General features: G+C 53.3%; 1 protein-coding gene across 1 annotated transcript in view; it reads left to right on the top strand.

The window, feature by feature from the left end:
- Positions 1–25,835, top strand: part of GALNT9 (polypeptide N-acetylgalactosaminyltransferase 9) — a 69,531-nt gene that overhangs the window by 10,422 nt on the left and 33,274 nt on the right. Inside the window, exon 2 of the mRNA XM_084762811.1 lies at positions 16,378–16,558. Within this exon, the coding sequence (XP_084618937.1) occupies positions 16,378–16,558 (181 nt within the window). The remainder of the gene's footprint in view (positions 1–16,377; positions 16,559–25,835) is intronic.

Genomic DNA, 25,835 nt, shown 5'->3' with positions numbered 1-25,835 from the left:
ACACACACATACACATACACACACATACACACACACACATACACACACACACACACACACACACACACACACACAAACTAGACTATAGTATGGGTCTGAGTCCCCTCTTGAAGGTGTTTGCAGCAGGTCAGCCAGTGTCTGTTCTGTCACCTCCATCATGCCTCTGGGTGGCTCTGCCCAGACGAGTTCCACGCTGAAGCTGTACACCTAGTCTTGTTTATCTTTGTATTAACACACATTGTCCAACGCGCTCCTGGCCATGATCAAGGTACAGGACGCTGCCCCAAGGAGAGCGTGCTGGGAGCTCCATGGTCCCCTTGTCTTGGTGAGGGCCAGAGCATCAGAGACAGAGTGGGGTGCTGTCTGGTGTCTGGCGTAGGCTCAGACCCAGGTGTAAGCTAGACTGGTTTGTGGGGCTGGTCATTCTCCTGGGCCCTGGAGGTGTCGCCTACAGCCCCCGCTTATCTTTGCAGTGGGAAGACTGCTGTCTCCATATGCCACCCCCCCCCCCATTCCAGTGTCAAAGCCCCAGGACCACACTGTAAACCCGCGATTAGTGCAGCCAGTGGGCAACCTGTGCGCTCTGCTCTCCTTCTCTCCGAGTCCCACTCCCAAGTTTTGGGGTGGCCATGCCCGGCTATGGGGAGAGGAGCTGCTGCTGTGCTGCCCAGGAAGCAACACATACAGGCTGCTCAGTGCCCAGGAGAAAGCAGATAAGCGGCAGGCTGAAGCAGAGGTAGGAGACCTTGGCAGAGAGGGCCTGGCATGGCGGCGACCTCTCGGCAAAGCCTGGCGTGAGAGGAGGGGTAGGTAACAGTGTCACCTGGGGCAGCAGTGGCCCAAGGAGTGGCCAGAAAAGAGCAGGAAGTGTGATCAGTGGGGAACCAGGTCATGGGGACACTGCTCTTAGAGCCGGGGAACACCTGGGCCACAGCAGAGTGTGGGACGCAGTGCGTGGCGTTTGAGTGCTGCTTGCTCTATGGCTGGGTGGCATCCCTGGTCCCTACTCTAATATTAGGAACTGATTCTCCTCACGTCTCGGGTGTGAAAACCAAAACCATCCCCTGAGGACAGACACTCCTCCTGAGAGCCAGCTCAGCACAGGTGAAAGTGCCCTGTGGCTAAGGGGCTTTATGCCTGCAAGATGGAAGGACGCAGTGTGCACTGAGCGTTGACTGGGACAGCTGGAAAAGAAGGCATTTGATAAGACAAGAGGGGCAGGACTCATCGTCCTTGAGTTGGGACAGGAGCAAGGGGAGGGCAGGGCTCACTAATACCTTGGACAGCTCCCTGAGGGGCGTTTGCCAGGCAGGCTGCTGCTGCTGCTGAGCTTTTTCCAGGATTTCCCCAGGGCAGCAAGAAACAGTTGAGAACTGCAAATTCTCTCTCTCTCTCTCTCTCTCTCTCTCTCTCTCTCTCTCTCTCTCTCTCTCTCTCTCTCTCTCTCTCTCTCTCTCTCTCTCTCTCCCCCTCTTTCTTACTAGACTTTTTGTTTGTTTGTTTTTTGAGACAGGGTGTAGCCTTGGTGACCAGGAACTCTGGCCTTGAACTCAGAAATCTGCCTATCTCTGCCTCCTGAGTGCTGGAATTAAAGGTGCCCATCACCATGCCTGACGGGATAGTTTTTAAAGATATGTGATAGAATGTGCGTTTCCTTTCAAGTAGGGATGTCTCAGAATGAGCCTTTTGCTCAGGTGGGAACACTGGATTTTATTGGACAGAGACCACCAGTCTACAAGGTGGAGAGATGAGATCTGTTTCTTTTTTTAATTACATTTTTATTTATGTGTATGAGTGTTTTTCCTGTATATATGTCTGGTGCCTGAAGATGCCAAAAGATGGCATTGGCTTCCCCAAAACTAGAATTACAGCTAGGAGCTGCCATGTGGGTGCTGGGAACCTAATGAGCAATTTCTCCAGCGCCATGGTCTGTGCTTTTAAGATGTGGCACTAGCTCTTCACGGCCACGATCCCGGGGCTGCTGAGCACGCCAGACTAACTGCTGCCCTGAGGTGTTTTTGCATGGCCACGGGGCTTGGCTCTGCCACTACCAGGCCTTTCTTTCCTAGCATGGAGAGAGATGGGGAGACAAAAGAAACCACTGGCTCACTCACTCAGCAGACATCAAGGGGGAGGAAGGCTGGGCTAGGAGGCTGCCTGGACCCTCCTGGACTCTCCTTCACACGATGCCCAGAATCCTCACTGCTAAGTGCTGGCCCCTTTGGGGGAAAGTCTTGGGGTTACGTCAACCTCACTTCATATGTCCCAAGTCACCCACCTTCTCTCATTTCTGAGCGAGGGCTCAGGGTTAAAGTTGATAAGAGAGGGGACACAAACAAAGTGTAGACCAAACTGCTGTAAATGCAAAGGTGTGTGTATGTGTGTGTGTGCTCTTGGTCCCCACAGACACACTGGTTTTTAACTTGTTTTGCCCAACAGGAGGCCATCCAAAGGACCTCACAGATCAGTGATGGCAGAGGTGGGGTTTGAACCCAGGCATGACCTCCCCTGCATGCCTCACTGAGCCTGGCCAAGGACACATGACCTGGTTGGGTCAAGGCTAGGTGTCATATCATCCACTTCTTATAGTAAGAAGGAAATTAAATTTATTATTATTATTAATTTATTTATTCATTTTACATCCTGGTCGTAGCTTCCTCCCTCCCTCCCTCCCTCCTCTATTCCTTGGAAAAATTACATTTATTTATTTGTTGTGTATATGTGTGTGCATGCACATGCATGCTGTCTCTACTGCGCACACGTGAGGGTCAGAAGACAACCAAGGGATGGAGTAGGTCTCTGCTCACCATCTGAGTTCTGGGGCTCAACGCAGGTCAGGCTTAGCAGCAAGTGCCTTCACCCACCGAGCCGTCTCACCAGCTTGGAACTGTGTTTGCCTTAATATACAGTTCACCCAGTTGCTGTGTGCGTGTCCCAATCTAAACCCAAGCAAGTCTGGGTTTTATTTTTAAGTGGGAAGATCTTAGGCAGTGCCTGGGCCAGGCAAGGAGAATTATCACACTTTCTGAGAGGGCTGTGGGAAATGCCTGTTAGGACTCCAGTGCTCAGGCGCTTGGCAGCGGAGGGGAACGTCGACACAATCTCGGTTGGCAGGAGTGCAGTGCACGATTCCAACAGGGCGAGTAGATGGGCTGGCCCCATCCCTGCACTTGCACAGCCGCGGCCACATGCCTGATGTCTTTGTTCCTCGGTGTCTTCCTATGTAAATGGGACAGTAGGCACTCACCTCTGGGAGAATGTGTGACACTTTGGGAGTAATGCCTGGTGTGAGGTGCCGTCCTATCAGGGAACGGCTGGCTCTCGTGGATTCTGGTTACCGTTTCTTCAGTGCTGTCATTCCCGCCATCTGCTTTCCACTTGACCTTCCCACCTTACTCCACAAGGATCAACTGTGTTGTCAGTGTTGTTTAAAAATCACTTCTAAAAAGGTTCACTTATTTTATCTTTTGTGTACGTGCACCACATGTGTGCAGTGCCTGTAGAGGCCAGAAGAGGGCATCAGATCCCCCGGACCTGGAGTTGCAGAGAGTTGTGAGCTGTTACGTGGGTGCTGGAAACCAAACCCAGGTCCTCTGCGGGAGCAGCCAGCGTTCTTAGCCACTGAGTTATCCTGCCCGATGTAAAAGTCTTGAGTTCCACAGGAAGCTGGGGAGGAGGTGGTGGATGTAAGGCCTGTGTGTGCGCCAAGCCCAAGGGCAATGTTGAGCTCTGCATCCTAGCCTTTCTCTGAGAGCCTCCACTCAGGTATGAAAACCAACAGCGGGTGTCCCTGCTGTCTGCGGGCAGTGTGCTGTCAGGGTGTGAAGGCCCACAGGGGCACCAGGGAGGGATGTTTTAATGACGAGCTGGGCGGCTTCCTGGAAGGGGAGGCATTCAAGCTGCACCTCAGGTGTTGCGTGGATCTGTCTGGGCACAAATTCCAGGTGGGGAAATTTTTGTCTCTCTGTGAGCCTCAGTTTCCACATGTGTGAAGTGTGGGTTATCGTCCCCCGTTACGGGATCGCCGAGACTACAGAACATGCATGTAGAGGGCTCAGTGGAGCCAAGCTGATCCTCAGAAAGGCTAGTGAGGATGGAGAAGAAACTGTTAAATGAGGGAGGAGGATGCCTGACGTGCAGTAGATGAATATTGTCTAGTGGGATAGTTGCATGACTAGGCAGGTGCTAGATAGATAGATGATTGATAGATAGATGATTGATAGATAGATAGATGATTGATTGATTGATTGATTGATTGATAGATGATTGATTGATTGATTGATAGAAGATAGATAAATAGATGATAAATAGACAGATGATAGATGATAGATGATTGATAGATGGATAGATAAAAGATAAATAGATGATAGATAGATAGGTGGTAGATAGGTAGATAGGTGGATGTATAAACATGTGGGTGGATGCGTGAACAGACGGGTGGATGTCCGTGTTGTGATTTCTGTCATCACTTTACGCAAGTGTCACTGTTGAGGCCGCCCTAGACCACCCTGTCTTTGCCACTGATGGCACTGGCCGGGGTTTGTGGGCAGTGGCTGCTGTGTGTTGAAGCTGTGTGGCATCTGTGGGCTCACAGCGTCGGGGAGAGCCGTGAGATCCCGCATTCCGAGCACTCCACGGGAGGATTTATCAGACGCAGTCTCTGAGGGCATTTCCCAGTTACTGCTATGTCCTGCAAAATGTCAGTGACCTCATCATTTCAGGCTGTTGGTCTGTGCTATTGACAACCTGTTATTAGTTTGGGTCCCCAGGGAATCTTAAAAGACCTAACCATAATGAAGTGAGCCGTTGTATTTCGAGAGAGTGGATGAAATTGGAGCCGTATGAGACATTATCCACAGAGGCAAACCGGGGGTTGTCATCACTATCTGTGCTTTGTGATCATCAAAATGAGTAGCCAGGCACATTAAATCACTCTGCATTTGGGGTGTGTGGGGGGGGGATGAGAGAGAGGAGCAAGGAGAGCTGGAGGGATGTTCTGTTTGTCCCCAGTCTTCTTGTTCCACCCACATGCTCCACAAGGTTGACAGCCAACATCTCGGAACCGTGAGAGAAGCGTGTATAGACCCTGGGAGGTAGCAACGGCCATTTCCCCACTGCAGACAGTGGGGCCCTTGCTTGCTGGGCAAAGATGGTACCTGCGAGGCCCAAGGGCAGACGAGGGCTGCTGTCTGATGCCAGCCCCCATTGCTCCTGCGAGACTCGCAGTGTCTTGTCTATCTGTGAGTCTTGTTGGCACGGGCCACGGCCATTGTGGTAAGATCTGATCTGCAGGCATGTTTGTTTTTTGTTTTTTTGTTTTTTTTTGCAGAGTGTGAGGATGGAGAGATTCCCTTGCAGAGGACCAAGGTTATTTCTCTGGGCTCCTGAGGACTCTCCTGGCCACACCTTTAGTCCACTCTCAGGGTCACTGAGGCTGAAACTGTGTCCATATATGGTGGGACACAGAGGTTTCCCTCTCACCTGGCTTTGCAGAGCTAAAATGACCCTGACCGATTTCTTCCAGTTTTGTAGTCTTTAGAGCCCCTGACAGGGCAAAGTACAAGTGCTAGCCAGCTCCCCTGTCCCATGCGCCTGCTCCGCTGCCTTCTTTTAGGTCACATGCTTCTTGCTACATCATCAGATGTTTATTAATTAAAAGTAAAAAAATTATTTATTTCACGCATATAGGTGTTTTGTGGGCATGTGAATCTATCTGTGTGTTGCATATGTGCCTGGGCCCACAGAGCCCAGAAGGTGCTGTCAGGTCCCCTAGCGCTGGAGTTACAGATGGTTTTGAGCTGCTGTGTAGGTTTGGGATCCAAGCCTGGATCCTCCGGGAGATGGATGGTGCTCCTAACCGCCGAGCTGTGTCGCCAGCCCTGCTTGCTGCTTTTTCTAAGTTGGTTCTGCTATTTGTCTCATTCTTAGCTGTTGTCAGTGAGCATGGTTTGTTTTGACCACTATGGAATCCTGGGTGACAATGAGTCCTTTCTCTGGGCGTACTGAGGGCCCTGGGTGTCATGGGTGATGCCAGGCTGAGACTCCAGCTAGGGTGAAGCCCTAGGACTTGGTTGCCGTCACACCTTCGGCTTTCATCCCAGAGGCCTTCCTTCCTCCGCGGTGGGCTTGTGGCTGGCAGCCTGGGTGCTCGAGGCTGTTTCCTCTCTCAGCACGTTGGCTGATGCCGCGGTGACAGATGGAAGCCACTGACTCAAGGAGAAGCAGGGAGCTCCAGGGCCACACTGCCTTCCAAGTTGGAAGAAATCACAGCCGCCCACGAGCCCAGGTACTCTGTGCGGAAGACGTGGGCTGGCCAAGTGTGAACCGACTCTGCTGGGGGCAGTGACGCTCACTGGGGCTTGGCGGGAGCTGGCAGCACTTGTGTTCCTGCGGGGGCTCTTGCCTGGCCAGGAGACACCAGCTGAGTTCTTCTCGGCAGGGCTGTTGTTGCTAAGTTGGCACCCCGGATTTTCCTATGCTGAGATTTTGTCTTCCTTGCGTTTGGTCCCCTGCCTTTCAGGAGGGCATTCGGTCTGACACGCAGAGGCTCTGCGACTCGAGCTCTTTGTCTTTGCATGCTTCAAAACCGCAGCTAAGGGGCATCCCTGCGTCGTGGTCAGCGGTTCTGTCGCACGAGGACTCCAGAGGGACGGCGGAGGTCTTCCAGCGCCAGCGCCATCTGAATCCCTGCCTTGTGGCGTGGCACTTGGTGCTCACACCATGGCTACTCCCGCCCCAAGCATCGAGCCCTAATTCAAAGCAGGAAAAGGGCAAAGAGCTGTGGATAAAAAGCAAAGCTCACATGTTAGGGTGGTGGGTATAGTCTTTAGACATGTCTCTCGCTCCTGCCTGCCCTCGTAGGGGTGAGGGGCTCACCAGAACCATTCAAACCATTCTGCCTGAGGCAAACGGTCACGGAGCCGGAGCTGAGGCTGCCACACCTCATCACCAGCGCCCACCTGCTACTTCCTTTCTTTCTTTAACTTATTTCCTGGGGCTGGCTAAAAAGTGACAAGTCTGCAGGGCACCAAGATGGAGGCGCAGGTAGTTTTTCCTTCCTTGACCTCTCTGTCTTTTGATGGTTCTCGATGTCCAGGGTGCCTGGCCTTGCTGCCATCACATTTCTCTGCCTACTAGCCGTGCCTGTCACTGGGTACCGGGTTTGTAGCTTCTTAATCCAGAGCACTGTCATCTCCACACCCCCACTTAATGATTTCAACAGCAACCCCGTTTTGCAGACAAGGCCACATTTGCAGTCTTTGAGGGACAGTTATATCTATAGTCTAAGGTACCACTTAGGCTCCCAAGGAGCAACCGGGCTGCTTAGTGTGGGTCAGGCAGCCCAGCCCTGCCCCTCAGGAAGCAGATCCAAGCTACCAGGATTACTGTGTATCTGCTAAAGAGGTTGGGTGTCCACACTTAAATTGAGAGCCTAAGGGCCCTGAATGTGGCAGCAGGCAGATTTCTAAGCAGTCTCCACAGCCAGCACTTACCTGCGCCCGGCGGATAGGCCTGCAAGCGCTGTTTTCAGTCCTCGCTGGCCACTCCACGTTTGGCGGCTACTCCGTCACACTGCACTTTTTCTCTGTAAGCCACTGATGAAATAATTTGCTCTGAAGGCCCTCTTAGCCCCATGTCAAAGCGCACAGACCCGCTTAACAAGACCAGAGGCAACAGACCACACCCTTGGCCACCGGGCAGCCGTAAGCCCCTCTCTCTTCTGGTCCAGGCCTATAGGACATGCCTTGCTCTCACACACCCCAACCCTGCTGTGGCTATTTGCAGGTGCCTCAGGGTAGAGGGGTCCCCTGGAAAGGAATGCAGCCATCAGCATCTGGGGTCTGCTTGTCCCTGTTCTTCTTGGGCCCGTGGAAACAAATGGCCGCAAATGAACGCCTGGAGTGCAGAAGCCCAAAGTGGGTTTCCCTGACCTAGAACCCAGGTGTCTGGAAGCCCCTGCCGCCGGCAGAGGTGCCGGGCTGGTCTCTCCCTGCTCCTTGCTTTCCTGAGGAGCCCTCCACCATCCCAGCACCCCTGCCTTGTGCCTCTGTTGCTGCAGGGACTGCCTGGTCATCACATAGATTTTGTACCACCTGTCGCTGCATTCGGGCCCCAGCCCACTCCCTGGTGAAACAGATTTACCCACCTCAATCTGCCGGACTTAATCATACACACAAAGTCCTCTGGCTGCGTCCAGCCACACACAACTTCCCAGAGTCCAGTACTTAGCCAAACCCAGCCTGGCACACACGTTTGTGTGTTCCATATTTGTCTGTTAACCATTTTTTCTTCCAAGCTATGTCCTGATAGGAACCTATATATTGATGATTTCTTGAAATCATTTTTTTTGGGGGGGCGGGGAGCTTCAAGACAGTTTCTCTGTGTAGCCTTAGCTGTCCTGAACTCGCTTTGTAGACCAGGCTGGCCTCAAACTCACAGCGATCCGCCTGCCTCTGCCTCCTGAGTGCTGGGATTAAAGGTGTGTGCCACTACTGCCCGGCAATCTCTTGAAGTCTTATATCACCTGGCATCCTTAGTCTCCGTTCTGGCTGCTAATAATTGGTTAGATCTTAGTGACTCTTTTGTAGCCATCAACCCCAGTCCTCACCACTGTATGTAGTCCCCAGCGTGACAGTGAATGGCATATTTATCCTAAAATTTCTCCCATAATTTTTCTCTGAGTGCAGCTTGAGGAGGTGTGCATGGAAACTGATTCAAATCACACCTCGACCCCAGAGTCACCCTTGCCTGCCATCCACTTCCAGATTGAGTCACCTTCTTGTGTAAAGAGTCTCACACCCAACTGGGCGGTGGTGGTGCATGCCTTTAATCCCAGCACTCGGGAGGCAGAGGCAGGCGGATCGCTGTGAGTTGGAGGCCAGCCTGGTCTATAAAGTGAGCCCAGGACAGCCACGGCTGCTAAGAGAAGAAACAGGCCATCTGGGACACTGAGTGAGGGACAACTTCTCAGCTCTGTCAGGTCAAACATGAGCTCAGTGACAAGACTTGCAGTCTTTAGAACTACCTGACTGTTCTTGGGACTTGAGCCTGCAGGGCCAACAAGATGGCTCAGGGGGTAAAGGTACTTGCATTCAAGCCTAGAACTTGAGTTTGATCCCCAGAAGCCCCATGGTGGAAGGATAGAACTTACTCCTGAAAATTATCCCATCTTCCACACATGTGCTGTGACATGTGCATGTATGTGCGCACACATACAATAATGTAAATTTTTTAAAAAATATGAGAGTGAGCCTGAGCCAGGTGTGGTGACACATTCCTTCAAACTCAGCATTTGGGAGGCAGAGGCAGGTGGATCTCTGTGAGTTCAAGGACAGCCTGGTCTGCATAGTGAGTTCCAGGACAGCCAGGGGTGTAGAGAGAACCTATCTCAAGAAACAAACAAAACCCCTCACATTCAAAACTTGAGCCTGCGCTAGGCCACAGGCAAGCCCCGACTGCAGCTCACCATGAAGATCGTGCTTTCCTCTCAGAACACAGCTGGTAGACTCTAGAAGAGTGATGCCTGTACTTTACGCACGCTCACATAAAGCTGTAACTCTGAATCTCCTGAGAGCAGAAAGGGCTATGATATTGAACATCATAAAATGCTCAGAAACCAAATGATATAAAAAGTGTTAGGTTCAGCCTGGTCTGTATTTAACTTTATTGTTTATATTAATACATTGAAAAACAACTAAGGTTAAAGTGAATTATATTACCGAAAGGTCCTAGGGAAAGCACACAGTCATTAAATTGGAAAGAAGGAGACAATTGAAATAGAAATTAAAATGAGAAAAACAGAGGGGCCTGCTAGAGCTGTGCGGCTTTTCTGCCCTGGCGGTCTGTAGAGCTGGGCAGCTGCTGTGTTTGCTTTAGTCACTTCTGTGGTGGCTCCAAGTGTCCCTCCCGCTCCTGAGCAGAGCCCCTCCGTGCAGCCAGGTCTCAGTGGGCTCCAACCCTCATTCATCAAACAAAGTCCCTCTGCCTTCCAGCTGCTGTTTCCCAGGGGCTTAAAAAAAAAAAAACAACCTAAGCCCTCAATTCCTCATGTCTAGCTCCCCCGTGCTGCCCCAACCCTTCAGGGACACCATCATCCCCTCTCCCTACAACAGAGAGCCTACTTTGGTCACCTACCCCGCTACACAGTCCCTGAGCCCCAGCCATAGTCACCCCAGCGACTTACCCATGTGTGAGACTGGACAGTCTCCCTGCCCCGCTCTACCCAGAACACACCGCTTGTAGCCCCTTTACTGAGGATCAAGCCCCCTCCCCAGTCTCCCATTGTCCCCCCCTCCCCCCCCCCATACCAACCTCTCGAGGTTTTAAGTACGCCCTCCTCTGGCCCACCATGTCCTGATCTCTTCCCAGGATGCCTTGTCCCTCTCTACTCTGCTTGTCCCTGTGCTGACCTGAGGTGAGGAACTGCCACCCACAGCTGGCCCCCCGCACTGGCACTCATAGGCTACCACAGTCTGCACTACAGCTTGTTCCCTGCCCCTGAGTCTCCTGAGGACAGCATGTGCCTGTCCAAAGGTATGGGATGGCTCTCTTCACATAATTTTTTTTTTCTGAGACAGAGTTTCTGTGTGTAGCCTTGGCTGTCCTGGACTCGCTTTGTAGTCCAGATTGGCCTCGAACTCACGGTGATCCACCTGCCTCTGCCTCCCGAGTGCTGAGATTAATTAAAGGCGTGCGCCACCCCCCACCCCGGCTCCTCATGTAATTTTTATGGGCATGCGTGCCCATGTGCACATGTGTGTGCATTTGTGTACGTGAGTGTGCATGCCTCACTGAGCCATCTCCCTAACCCTGCTCCATGTCTAGTGGTCAAATAAGTAAAATATACTGTTTCACATGGACTTTTCATGTTTGTGGCTTTCCAAGTGAAGTGGGTTTTTGTTTGTTTTTTGTTTTTTTGAGACAGGGTTCTCTGTGTAGCCTTGGATGTCCTAGACTCGCTTTGTAGACCAGGCTGGCCTCAAACTCACTGAGATCCGCCTGCCTCTACCTCCCGAGTGCTGGGATTAAAGGCGTGCGCCACCACCGCCCAGACCAAGTGAAGTTTTAAAAGAATCTCCAGTGTCGGGAGTGTAAGGAGGGCAAATGTGAACTTAATCCATACCTTGTGTTCACCATGGCCACAGTCTTACAGAAATAACGCGGGGCACTGAACTGTGGGTATTGATTTCTCTCTGTGATGGGACCCTTGGGTGAGTCTGGATGTGCCCTCAAGGTCTCCCTGCCGATGTGAGGGAAACGTGGTAGTCATCCCCCACGAGTATCTGCCAAAAAGCTGACCTCTTACGGCTATCTCTTTCTATTTAATCACTTTACAGCCTGACAGTAGACATTGAATTCCCTAGTTCTGAGGACACCAGCCATGCTAGACTTGGGGACCAGCTTCACCCTGTGTGACTTTGGTTTTTGTTTTTGCTTGTTTGTTTGTTTTGGTTTTTGTTTGTTTGTTTGTTTTGTTTTTTGAGACAGGGTCTCTCTGTGTAACCTTGGCTGTCCTGGACTCACTTTGTAGACCAGACTGCCCTCGAACTCACAGTGATCTGCCTGCCTCTGCTGCCTGAGTGCTGTGATTAAAGGCAAGTGCCACCAAGCCCGGCGTGACTTCATTTTACTGTGATCACATCTATTTCCAAATTGGGCCTCATTCATGACCCTTGAAATCAGGACTTGAACATATTGACCCTAAACACATTCGGAAGATGCAGTTCAGCCCACAGCAGTGTGTGTAGTCTGCTCACTGGAGCTGGGGGTCCTGGGAACCAGGAAGGAATGAGGCAGCAGCACCCTGTAACCCCCCTACCCTGAACCCACATGCCCCTCCACTGTGTCTGGAGCCTGGAGAGGAAATTCCACAGCTGCTACCCGAAAGTCCCACGCCCTGCTCAGCTCAGCATGGATTTTTGCAGGACTTCAGAGTATGGGCAGCCCTGTATGCTGTTAACATGGTAAGCCTGGCCTCATGACTTTTCCATCACAGGGAGGTCATCTCCGTGTCCTTCCAGGCTTGCCTTCGTTTCCTGGTGAGATCAAGCAATTCTATCTCTTTATGAGAAAACTTTGTGAAATAGAATCTGAGCGGATGCAGGGAGATGAGAGGCCAGGGTCCCGGCGGGGAGGTGCCAGAGTGATCTTTAAAGGAAAAAAAAAAATCCAATTTGGAGTTTTCAATCATTGTAACAGGTACAGATTCCAGCCCCAGAGAACTGTGAGGGAGCTGAGGCTCATGTAGTAGCTCTGACTTCAGGCCCTGCTCCCAGGCTGGTTTTGGAGGTTCGCTTTGCCCATGCTGACGCCGTCCCCCTCCACTGGTAGCCCTTGACCAGTGTGCCTTGACATCTCACAGCCTCAGAGGTGAGTTGAGGTGTGACTCTCCCTAGAAACAGTGCTTCTGTCCCACATCTTCTGTTGGGGCCCTACAGCAGCCCTGTGAACTGCAAGGAACAGGTGTGCCCTTAAGGACCGATGAACAGGTACCACCTTGCACTCCCCTCCTGTTACCTAGGAGACAAAGCCCTGGTCTTGCCCGCGAAAGAATTTATAGGTTAGGTTAGCTAAGATGGGAAGACTGATGCTGAATGGGGGTAACATTTCATGGGCCGGGGTCCTGGACTGAACAAGAAGAAGGCGAGCCGAGCGTCAGCAATCAGTCACTCACCTCAATGCTCCCTGACTGTGCACGCAGAGTGGCCGCCTGCCTCTTCCTTCTGCCACCTTGATGTGTCCTCAATCTGTCCTTCCTTTCCTTATGTCGCTTTTGTTGGGTATTTTGTCCCAGCAATGAGAAAAATAATATACAAGACTCCTCTGAGGAAAGTAAGATGTGAGGTATATCCTGTGGTGGGGGCCAGGGCGGACGGTGGAGGTGCCTGAGCAGGAGCCTAGCCTGGGTCCCCTCCCCCACCTCCACTGAGCAGCTTCAAGGAGGTCTTGTCTGGGCTGTTTTGTAACTGTGTTTCCTCACCCATTCTCCAAGGGTTGTGGAGGTCATGCCAGGGGGCTGTGTGAGTACAGACAGATCTCCAGGGACAGGAGTCGGCTTGCTCAGCCACCAGCAGAGAGACAGCAAGCCATCGGCCATGGACGGCAGAGCCAAAGAACCGGTTCTTCAGGATTCAGAATACTGTAATGAGAGAGATTACCATAGGTGGATACTTAGCCACAGGGATGTGACAAAGAGTCAAGCTGGCAGTCTGAGACTCTCAGAGAACGAAAACAAAGCAGGAATGTTAGCAGGAGGAAGAGTCACTGCTCTGCCAGAGGACCCAGCACCCGTGGCCAGTGGCTCCCAACCACCTGTAGCTCCAGGTCCAGAGGATCTGATGCCCTCTTCTGGCCTCCAGCAGTAACTGCACGCACACGGTACACATTCACACAGGCAGACACACATATACATAGATACAAATAAAACACAATACAAAAATATTTTTAAAAGATAAAAAGAGATATTTAGAGGTAATTGCAGGAGAACGAGCTGGAAGGCAGAAAGAAATATAATCTCACAGTTAACAGAATGAAATGTCTCCTGAAGGCTGAACATGACCACAATAAATTCCAGGTGGGAGAGACAGACGGACAGACAGAGGGACAGATGGATGGACAGACAAACAGACAGACAGACAGAGATGCCACAGAGACAGGGTTAATATGAATGACAGTGAGTACCTATAGAAGGAAAAAGGTCTCCTGTCTTGGAATTCAATCCCAGAACTGGGTGAAGGGAGAAGCTTGGTAGATATTCTGCATCCAGCAAAGTTATCTGCCACTGCCAGGGAGGAAAAAACAAGTTTCCCAGCTGCCTTATAGCTTAGAAGATTCTCTTTCCACACAATGCTTCTGAAATATGATTTGGTAACATTCTTTAGTCAAATAAAAAGCAAGTCCCTTGCCGTGCGCGCGTGGTGGCACACGTCTTTAATCCCAGCACTCGGGAGGCAAAGGCAGGCGGGTCGCTGTGAGTTCGAGGCCAGCCTGGTATATAAAGTGAGTCCAGGACACTCAGGGCTACACAGAGAGACCCTGTCTCGAAAAACAAAAACAACAACAACAACAAAAGCAAGTCCCAGATCTAAAGAGATGTGGAATTCACAAAATTGGAGAGCCTTACCCAGGCTGAGCGTAAGAAAGGTTCCAGGGATGGTATCTGAGGGCTGCTTGTGATTGTACCACACCCCTCTATTGCAGTGAGAAAGGCTGGTGCCTGCCTCGCCATCAACTTGTTAACCAGCTGTCTGCAGCCATGCTGCCTGAGTGTGCTCACTGACACCGTGACCTGAGGGTGCTATCGAGAATGAGGAAGTGGACATGGCTGCAGAGTGACAAACACCGTCACTACCACACGTGCATGCCCGTGCCAGAGCAAGACTGCTGGTCAGGACAAAGCAACCAAAGTGTGTGTGGTTCTGGGAATTTAGAACACTGGCGATAGAAATCAGTATTGCCTTGATAAAAATTCTTCATTACGTAGCCTGAGATTGGTTAATGATGGAATTATATTTTGAGATTTTGGGGGGGCATTGTTTTGTTTGGGGTTTTTTGAGACAAGCTTTCACTGTATAACATCCCCAGCTGTCCTGGACTCCCTTTGTAGCCCAGGCTGGCCTAGAACTCACAAGGATCCGCCTGCCTCTGCCTCCCGAGTGGGGGGGTTAAAGGCGTGCACCTCCACACCTGGCCCTGGAATTACATTTTGATCCAGGTGAGTTCCAGAGCGAGTTCTGTTCGTTCACGTGATTTCACAGGATAAATACTGATCTTGTCTTAAAGTCTGATGGAATCTTGCCTGTATTTGCAAAGCATGGCAGGGCTGTTGCGGACAACCTTGGGGAATACCGTGGCACCAGGGGCAAGATGCCTGTGTGCTCCTCGCCTTACGCGTAGGACATCAAGGGACATGGCTAAAGTTGACGTTCCTAGAAATAGAGCCTTCAGTGTTTCTCTTAAAGCCACAAGGGCAACCACCAGCATCACTAAAAATACAACAGAGCTGAGAAAAATCGGGGGAAGGCGGTGGAGGGGAGGGGATGTAGGCAGAGGTGGAGACAGATCCCACTCATTTTTCACACTGAGGAGCCCTGGGACTCGTTCCTGGATCACAAAGCAGGAACCACATCATCATGGCTGTCACGGCTACGATGCCCATACACTGGCTGCCATATGGAAAGGATGCAGCAGGCCACCAAGAGCCGCATCCTTTGAAGAACAGAGTTTATAGACAAGTGAACATGGTGATGTATTCTGCATCAATTGGCTAGTTCATCAAGTGTGTATTTTGCTTTTTAAGGGAAGCACCTGAACAGCCCCCAGCACCCCCTCCAGGCAGCAGGGTCTGGGGACACGTGATCTCAGTCAGGGCGTCAGGGCTGCTCTCCTGACACCTTGGAAGCTCCTGTGTGTCTTTCCTGGGGGCAGGGGTTAGCTTTCAGAATGAAAGGGGCAAAGTATAATGTGTGTCTAAAAATAATAGGATTCTGCCAGAATTGGTGGTGGAGCAGGAGGGGGCCATCCAGGGCTACATAGTAAGTTCCAGACCAACCTACGTTACAGGAGAGACCATGCCTAAAGCATGATTTTTAAATATGATGTAATATTGAGATAAAAATAAGCACGTGAATTTAGTGACATGTCTCGTAACTTTTTTATTTTGTATTTGATGCATATCCTTCAACACTACACAAACATCATCTCCTCTGTCTTTGAACAATTAAAATGGGGTGTTGCTGAGTAGAGAACCCCTCTGGGTGTACACGCAGGCAGAGCACTGCATACATAATAAATAAACCTTAAAAAAAGAAAAATTACAGAAACAAAGCCAGGCATAGTGGTGCACACCAGTAATCCCAGCACTTGGGAGGCAGAGGCACGTGGATCGCTGTGACTTTGAGGCCAGCCTGACTACAAAGTGAGTCCAGGGCAGCCCAGGATACACAGAGGAACCCTGTCTCAAAAAACAACAACAACAACAACAACAACAAAACAACAACAACAACAACAACAAAAGTGAGTGTAGTCCAGAGAGGTTCGCGTCTGGCCACTGCATCTTCCCCAGAACATTTTAGGTCACTGCAACGAACAATCTTTTACGATGTGAACTGATAGTGGCACGTGGCTCGTAGCTGAGGACCTTCCCGTGTGGCTGGAGTTCTGTGGCAGAAGCACAGTGACTTACACTGGGCATCGTGGTATCACATTGAGGTCACACTACCCTGGCTCGAGCTTCCCTCATTTGTCCTCTCACAACCTTGTCAGCCTTGTGTCTGCAGACGCCATAGCCAGTTCCTCGCATGTCACACCGGGCAGGGGCTACGCGTGCTGGGAGCGACTCCGAGGACCTCCTGACCTGTCTTTTCTTATCTTCTCCAGGCCTTGCAAAGCCCATTGGGCTGGTGGAGGGGCCAGGTGGCCTGGGCCAGGGAGGAGTGGCTGCCACTCTGCAGGATGACAGCCAAGAGGCCGAGAGCAAGTTCGAGGAGTTTGGGTACAATGCACAGCTCAGTGACCGCATCTCCCTGGATAGGAGCATCCCAGACTACAGGCCCAAGAGGTGAGCAGCCAGGCCTCAGCATCCGAGGGCTGGAGGCAGGGTTAAGGCCCCTTGTCTTATTTGTGCCTCTGTTTCCCTTGATCCCTCTGTCTCTGTATCTCTTCTCTGTCTCCCTTAGTCTTCCTAATTTCCCCCCCTCTGTCTGTCTCTGTCTTGTCTGTCTGTCTGTCTGTCTGTCTGTCTGTCTGTCTCTCTCTCTCTCTCTCTCTCTCTCTCTCTTCACCGCCGTCTCTCTGGCCCATCTGCTGTGTGTGCTATGCCCAGCCACGGGATCAGTCCCCTTTCCCTTCGGACTCAGAGGCTGGCAGGCTGGAGGTGACTGGGTTATTTATGTGAGCCCAGCTATAGCGGTGCGCGTGCACACATGCGCATTAGACACTCCGGTGTCCATGAGCCCCTGAGCTAGAGGCCTTGGTTTCTGCTTAGCATGTTCTTCTCACTGGGTTTTGCGGCTCTTGCTGGTATGTGAGTGCAGTTGCTGCTCAGTGAGCCTCAAGCGTCTGAGAGTGCTCACCCGTCCTTCAGAGGCTGCGGCCGTCTTGTTCCTCCCACAAGCAAGGAAGCTGGTTGCTATGGCCTTGCTGTATCTCAGAACTGGGTTCTTGTCCCTGCCTATTGTCCCATTCCAAAAGCGCACAAGGGGCCTGGCCAGAGCTGAGCTCGAACAAATATCTCAATAGGAGGGCCGGCCAGATCCAGCAACCGTGGCATCAAGACTTTGAGTTGTCAACAGCGAGCTGGCCGCTCTTTGGCTCCATCACAGACCACCAGGGCAGGAGGCCTAGATAGGAAAACTCTCAGCAGCTCCATGATGCCTGAGCTCAGGCTCGGCACCCTGCCAGAGTGCCTCCTCGTGCCTGGTAAAGGTAGATTAGCGGCGGGTCTGTGCGCAGCTCCTCTGATGCCCAGGGGACCTAAGGACTAGAACTCTGTCAAGGAGCTTGCTGAGGGGAGTGGGGCCAGGAAGACGATGAAGCAAGAAGTTTGAGGAGGTGCCTTGCCAGAGCAGTGGGTGCAGTGACAGAGAAAAAAAAAAGGAGTGGCCACCCCCACCCTTCACCGGGTTCCTCTGAGTCCCAGTCTTCAGACTGCTTTGGAGAGCTTCATTTTCCGCCCACAGCCTGCTCCGTGTGGCGTGGGCCAAGATAGTAAGATGGCCAAGTCCCAGAGTCCCAGGTGACTGTGAAACCCAGAATCTGGAACAGTTCTCTGGGGCTGAGCTTGAACCAGCAGCTCCCAGGATGGTGCCCGGGCTGTGGTGACCCTCTGAGCGGCGAAGTAGATACTGCACCTCCAGGATTATTCTGGTAGCTGTGCTATTTTTTTTTTTAAGTCCTAAAATAACCTGTATTTTTCATGCCTGATTCTTTTATTTTTGGGCTTTTTTTTTTTTTTTTGAAATTCAGAAGTTGAATTATTTACATCCTGAGACCGACCCAGGAAGCTAGCTTCTGCCTTCAAATTTGAGTTTGCACAAAGGTTTATGACCTGCTCTGACGGAGGCCGGCGGGCTCTTGTTTCGGCCTTCCTCACAGTCTCCTGGTCTGGTCTGGGAGGGCGAGGAAGAACTATGGGGAGTGTGGGTAGCGTCCTGACCTGGGCAGTCTACCTGTATCAGAATGTCGGCCACTCGTCTGGCCAAGGAACGATGGGCTGTCCCTGACGGACGCTCCCCTTCTCAGTGAGTAAACCAAGGGCAGGTGTGTTGGGAGCCTCGTCCCTCAGCTGTTGGACAGGCGAGGCGTGTGTGCCAGGAAGGGAGCCAGCCTAGAGAGACTGAGCCGGGAACTGAGGCAGAAAGAAGCAGGACAGCTGAGCTTGCAGGCGGATGAGCAGTGCCCGTGTGCAGGCTTTGAGACGGTGCTGGGAGAGACTCCCACACCGCCCAGGGATTCGGCCCTTTCCTGTCCGTGTTAGCCCTCGTGTGACTGTACCACATGAAAGTCCCCAACCAAGAATCTTTGTAGAGGCCTCCAAATTCCTGACCCCCAGAACCATGGCAAAAAAATGGCTATTGAATGGAGTCATAAGCTCAGAGGCTGCCGAGTGCAGTTGGTGGTAGGACCCCCTGGGGAGAACAAGGTGGACCCGTGGGCTGTGGTGCCAGTGGTGTCTGTGAGCGTGGCCTACTCCCGGTGTTTAGTGACAGGCGTCTGTGGGTGGCTAAGTTGGGAAAACTGATGGGCCTGGCTGTCAGAAACTGGGCTGCAAGAGTGTGCGTGTGTGTGCATGCACACACGCGAGTGTCTAGCAACCCACGGGCGGCCCCATCCACTCAAATGCAGTCCCCTGCTTCCTGGTCAGAGCCACCCTTGGGCTCCCTTTGTCTGGAGGTGGACAGCTTTTCTAATTAAGCAGCAGCTTTGATTATGGCACTAAGCGCATCACATAGATGTCTATTACTAAGCCTGCCCCTGGGACGGCGAAAGGAGGCCGGTAAATCCAAATTAAACAGTGTCATCAAAACGAACAGCCCTCCTCAGAAGCCACAGCCATGATGTCCCTTGTCTCGTGTTTGCAGTCTCCATGCATTTTCATCGCCTGAGCGAGGAGCAGCTCGGCTGTCAGCTCTGATGAGCGCAGACTGAGTGCTTGGCAAACGGAAGGCTGAGCTGGCTCCTTGGATCCAAGCTGCCAGATAGGCCTGCACTGTCTGTTGGACAGACCCCCCACGCCCACGCCCCTGTGCTCTTGGTCCTTGTGAGGAAGGCGGGGAAACTGGGGTTCCCTCAAGCCGTGTCCTGTGTTCTGAGGCACCATGGCCTCTTCAGTTTTCTGGAGCGTCTCCTCACGTAGTCCAGGCTAGCCTGAAATTCACACAATCCTTTTGCCCCAGCCTCCTGAGTACTGGGATGGCAGGCATGCGCCGCCACTCTTGGTCCTTGTTTTTATTAGGCGTGGAGCTGTGGGCAGCATCGCCTTGTCCTGGGTGCACAGCTAGTCCTTACGGTCTCTCTCCTCTTAGGTCTACACTCCGGTGGGGCCACACAGGACAGCTGGAAGGCCGTGCAGAGGAGCCAACCCAGCAGCTGTCTCTGGTGCTCCAGACCTGTCCCCGATACCACAGATTAGAGTTATGAAACCTAACCTGGCAGTGAGAGCCACCATCTGTACCCTTAAATGCAGACCACTGGAGGTGGAGGGTCCACAGAGCACAGGGCTGGCCCGAAGGCTTCTCAGCAGGCAGAGCCGGACGCAGTATATTAGCTGTGGGATGCCTTCAACCTTAGGCCTGTAGTCCGGCCGTGCCCCTCTCCTGCCGTATGACCTCTGACCAGGGCCCACTGAGCACCCACAGGCCCTGGTAGAGGGTCCTGGGCTAAGGCGACACAGCTGCTGGAAGTCAGCAGAGGACACCAAGAGCTGGTTCACTATGGTAGTGACCAGTCTGAGGTCCCCTCCTGAATCCCTTTGAGAGAAGGTAGTGTGAGCGTGCCCGGCATTTGTGCGTCTTGCTTCTGACGTGCGGCTGAAGTGCGCGTGTCTGTGTCTCCAAAGGGGAGTCTGTGCCACTTTCCTGGGCCTGTGAGAAGAGGGCTGCTGGGGGCAGAGTATGTGGGCTTGCCTTCAGTTTTTTGGTTCCTGTGGCCTTCAGTGTTTGCACGTGGAAATATGTCTGTGGCACGTGTGTGCCCATAACTCTAAGGACAGGCACTGTGTAGATGTATGTGCCTCCACAGGCCAGCAACATGACACCTGGAGGTTTCTTTGTGGGACGTGTCTGAGACACAAGGCAAAATGCTGTGTGTGCATGTGGGAATGTGTGTACCTGTGTGTGCATGCATATGTGTGGGTTTATTGCAAGGCTGTCTTGCCTCCAGCAATGTGGATGGATGGATGGATGAACTCAGCTGTGAAAGACAATTTGATAGCGGAGCGACCCTCTAGTTTCTGGATCCTTACTGTCTCTTTCCTCTGCTAATGGAAGTCTCCCTCCCCTGCTTTGCAGATGCCAGTGGGAAGACAGTAGCACAGGTGGCTGTCTCATTGAGGGTTTTGAACTCATGTGTGTGTGTGTGTGTGTGTGTGTGTATGTGTGTGTGCGCGCGCGCGCATGTCCTCATGCATGGATGAGCATGTTTCACACAAGGCAGGAGTCTGCCGTGCGGCATGGCAACACCACTGTCCCCAAGGACATGCCTTCCAAGAATCTCCCCACACAATATTCCCAGAAATGAAGGCACAGTTTCCAAATGATCAACTTTCTGTTCGCTGAGGCCCAGCTCAGCATGAGCCCTGGGTCCTGTTGCCTCACAGCAGGCGGCTCTCGGAGAAATATTACCACTTCACCTCTTGTCACTCCCACGATCATTTCTCCAGGGCACGAAGGGCAGCCCCGAGCGTTTCTGTTAGCACCAGTAACGTGGGCATCTTGGGAGAGGTGCTCAGGCTCTTGGCAAGCATGCTGCTCCTGCCGTCTCTCTGGCAGGGCTCCCTCACCTCGCCGGTGTGAGCTGGCATCTCTGCAGTGTGTGGTCCCTTCAGTGCACTTCCCGGCCTGGACCTCACCCTCCCCAGCCAGCTCATGCCCAAGCAAGGGTTTGCAGAAGCCCCACTGTGTGCAAGCAATGGGAGGGGATGCAGAAGCCCCACTGTGTGCAAGCAATGGGAGAGGACACAGAAGCCCCACTGTGTGCAAGCAATGGGAGGGGATGCAGAAGCCTCACTGTGTGCCCGGCAATTGGGAGGGGACACTGTCCACAGGAAAGCTGTGGAGGGCCCAACTTTGGGGAAAACTAGTTGATTGCTATTAGTCCTCATGGCTGAATACACTGCTTTATTCTGCTTGGGAACAGGTCTACACTCTGCCCAGGTGTAGGAGCAAAGCACAGCCACCACCTCTGGCTCCTGTACGCCCTGGGGCCATGGAGTCACAGTTTATTCTTTCCCACTGTGACCCTGGGGTCCTGAATGGTCCTGACCATTATCTCAGCCCACACAGCACCTTTAGGTTAGGAGGGGCACTGGGTGGCCTGAGGCATTACCCCCTGAACACTTCTCACACATGCAGCCCGAAGTACCACACTGACTCCATGTTGTAGAGCCGCCGATTGCCTGAAGAGGGACACCGAAGTCTCTGTGATACACAGTAGCAAGGATATTTGTCAGACCGACACCAGTGTCCTTAAGGAGGGGCCAGAACGGTGGTGGAACAGCTCAGCTCTGTGTCATATCTGAACCCGATGAAGAGGGCACCCTGTTAACTTCTTCTTTGTTGTTGTTTGGTTTTTGAGACAGGGTTTGTCTGTGTAGCCTTGGCTGTCCTGGACTCACTTTGTAGACCAGGCTGGCCTCGAACTCACAGCGATCCGCCTGCCTCTGCCTCCCGAGTGCTGTGATTAAAGGCATGCGCCACCACGCCCGACTACCCTGTTAAATTCTTTAGTGAAAAACTTGATCCAAAATGGGGTAGGGAAGCTGGAAGATGAGGGGGAAAAAATAAAGTTCAGGGTATGTGTGACAAAGGCGCCAACAGCTACTCATTTCTGTATTTGTCCGGTGTTTAAAGGACTGCAGGACACTAGTTTGTCCGTTGTCCTTGCTTGCTTGTCTGTCTATCTGTTTTTTGCTTTTTTATCTTTCAAGTCAGGCCGTCTCTGTGTAACAAACCCTGGCTGTCCTGTATTCACTCTGTAGACCAGGCTGGCCTTGAACTCACAGAGATCCACCTGCCTCTGCCTCCTTGCCTCCCCAAACGCTGGTATTAAAGGTGTGCACCACCATGCCCAGCCTCTGTCTGCTTTTATCTCTCTGTATTTCCCTCTGTCTCTGTTTTTCTCTCTGTGTGTCTCTCAGTTAGCTCATCTTTTTCTCTGGCTCTGTGTTTCTTGGAGAGAATTACAGAATTGGGTCCCAGTCAGGTGTTTCTCACCATCTCTCCTGGGGTCTCCCAGGCGTGAGGCTCGGCTCTGGCAAGTGGGGACATTGTCTTATCCTGCAGGTAATCTCACTGTGCTTCCTGAGCAGACATTTGTCAGTGCCTGAGGGAGCCCGTTACCCCTCCATTCCTGGGTGATCCTGTCTCTCCTGTGGGTGCTCAGGGGTCGAGTGGCCTGTGCCCACTTCCCAGCCCAGTGGATGGTGAGTGTGAGGAAAAGTCCAGCCTTTCTCAGTGAAGTATGAGGAAAGTCCAGCCCTTCCTCAGTGAGGGAAATGCATTTGTTTGTAAGAGGAACATTGCTGCAACCGATAAAGAGAAAGGAGCCCTCATCCCTGAAGGAAAGGCAGAGAGCAGAGGCTGAGCTCTGTGGACTGGGAGGTCCCTCTTGACAGCCACCACTAGGCTGAGGGCCAAAGGCAGGACACTCAATGAGCCAGTCTTTGCTGGTGGAAGGTTCTTTGGAGCAAGTACATATGCCAATGGCCAAGCCCATGGGCTTCCAGCCAACCAACCCAGGAGTGAGGGAAGGGGCGGGGTGGAAGAGGGACCCACCAAATGGAAGGGAAGAAATGACTTTTACAAGCTGTTCTCTGACTTCCAGACACGTGCTGTGGCATGCACGCCACCCCCAATCCCACAAACAAGTAATGTGATTTAAGATTTTGTATTGCCGGGCATGGTGGCACACGCCTTTGATCCCAGCACTCGGGAAGCAGAGGCAGGCGGATCGCTGTGAGTTCGAGGCCAGCCTGGTCTACAAAAGTGAGTCTGGGACAGCCAGGATTGTTACACAGAGAAACTCTGTCTTGAAAAACAAAAACAAAAAAGAGATTTTGTACATATAGGAAAAAAAAAATCACAGGGGTGCACAATAGGTAGTCTCCCATCCGGCCTCTGGCTCTTCCTCTTCACAGCCACATGGGATTTGAGGGTCCCTCCTTAGCTAATCACGCACATCGTAGCTCTGCTTCCAAATGAAGCATCTGAAGTCCTGGAGGTTAATATTTCACAATGAATTTGGGGAACACAGATCAGCGTGTGGCACTAGGGACAGCGGGACACAGATCAGCGTGTGGCACTAGGGACAGCGGGACACAGATCAGCGTGCGACACTAGGGACAGCGGGACACAGATCAGCGTGTGACACTAGGGACAGCAGTGTTCATTTCCCATTTAGACAGAGAGTGTCCCAGGGGCTGTTGTGTCATTTGAGAACAGGGACAGTATTTGCTCACTGTCGCTCTTTGTGGACTGTCCTTTCAGCCCAAGAACCCCAAACACCCCTGTTAGACACGAGGCCCTTTCCCCTGAACTGCGGGGATTCGGACCCAAATCATCAGTGTCAGGAGCGGAGGACAGAATGGATGCCCTGAACACAGTACAGGAAGGTCCCAGCCCCGCTCAGCATCAGCCCCTCAACATCACCCCCTCAGCATCACCCCCTCAGCGTCACCCCCTCAGCATCACCCCCTCAGTGCTGCCCCCTCAGCGTCACCCCCTCAGCGTCACCCCCTCAGCGTCACCCCCTCAGCGTCACCCCCTCAGCGTCACCCCCTCAGTGCTGCCCCCTCAACATCACCACCTCAGCATCACCCCCTCAGCGTCACCCCCTCAGCATCACCCCCTCAGCGTCACCCCCTCAGTGCTGCCCCCTCAGCATCACCCCCTCAGCGTCACCCCCTCAGCGTCACCCCCTCAGCGTCACCCCCTCAGTGCCACCACCTCAGCATCACCCCCTCAGTGCCACCACCTCAGCATCACCCCCTCAGCATCACCCCCTCAGCATCACCCCCTCAGCACCACCCCCTCAGCGTCACCACCTCAGCATCACCACCTCAGCATCACCCCCTCAGCGCCACCCCCTCAGCATCACCCCCTCAGCATCACCCCCTCAGCGTCACCCCCTCAGCATCACCCCCTCAGCATCACCCCCTCAGCGTCACCCCCTCAGCATCACCCCCTCAGTGCCACCACCTCAGCATCACCCCCTCAGCATCACCACCTCAGCGTCACCCCCTCAGCATCACCCCCTCAGCATCACCCCCTCAGTGCCACCCCCTCAGCATCACCCCCTCAGCATCACCCCCTCAGCGCCACCCCCTCAGCATCACCCCCTCAGCATCACCCCCTCAGCGCCACCCCCTCAGCATCACCCCCTCAGCATCACCCCCTCAGCATCACCCCCTCAGCATCACCCCCTCAGCATCACCCCCTCAGCATCACCCCCTCAGCGCCACCCCCTCAGCATCACCCCCTCAGCGCCACCCCCTCAGCATCACCCCCTCAGCGTCACCCCCTCAGCATCACCCCCTCAGTGCCACCACCTCAGCATCACCCCCTCAGCATCACCACCTCAGCGTCACCCCCTCAGCATCACCCCCTCAGCGTCACCCCCTCAGCATCACCCCCTCAGTGCCACCCCCTCAGCGTCACCCCCTCAGTGCCACCACCTCAGTGCCACCCCCTCAGCGTCACCCCCTCAGCATCACCCCCTCAGCGTCACCCCCTCAGCGTCACCCCCTCAGTGCCACCACCTCAGCATCACCCCCTCAGCATCACCACCTCAGCGCCACCCCCTCAGCATCACCCCCTCAGTGCCACCCCCTCAGTATCACCCCCTCAGTGCCACCCCCTCAGCGTCACCCCCTCAGCACCACCCCCTCAGTGCCACCACCTCAGCGTCACCCCCTCAGTGCCACCACCTCAGCGTCACCCCCTCAGCATCACCCCCTCAGCATCACCCCCTCAGCGTCACCCCCTCAGCATCACCCCCTCAGCATCACCCCCTCAGCATCACCCCCTCAGCATCACCCCCTCAGCGTCACCCCCTCAGCGTCACCCCCTCAGCACCACCCCCTCAGTGCCACCCCCTCAGCATCACCCCCTCAGCATCACCCCCTCAGTGCCACCCCCTCAGCATCACCCCCTCAGCATCACCCCCTCAGCGCCACCCCCTCAGCATCACCCCCTCAGCATCACCCCCTCAGCGCCACCCCCTCAGCATCACCCCCTCAGCATCACCCCCTCAGCATCACCCCCTCAGCATCACCCCCTCAGCGTCACCCCCTCAGTGCCACCACCTCAGCATCACCCCCTCAGCATCACCCCCTCAGCATCACCCCCTCAGCATCACCCCCTCAGCATCACCCCCTCAGCGCCACCCCCTCAGCATCACCCCCTCAGCGCCACCCCCTCAGCATCACCCCCTCAGCGTCACCCCCTCAGCATCACCCCCTCAGTGCCACCACCTCAGCATCACCCCCTCAGCATCACCACCTCAGCGTCACCCCCTCAGCATCACCCCCTCAGCGTCACCCCCTCAGCGTCACCCCCTCAGCATCACCCCCTCAGTGCCACCCCCTCAGCGTCACCCCCTCAGTGCCACCACCTCAGTGC

The sequence above is a fragment of the Acomys minous genome, assembly GCF_964271855.1.
Source record: "Acomys minous genome assembly, chromosome: 16".
Taxonomy (NCBI): Eukaryota; Metazoa; Chordata; class Mammalia; order Rodentia; family Muridae; genus Acomys; species Acomys minous.
This window is presented reverse-complemented; position numbering and strand designations above follow the sequence as displayed.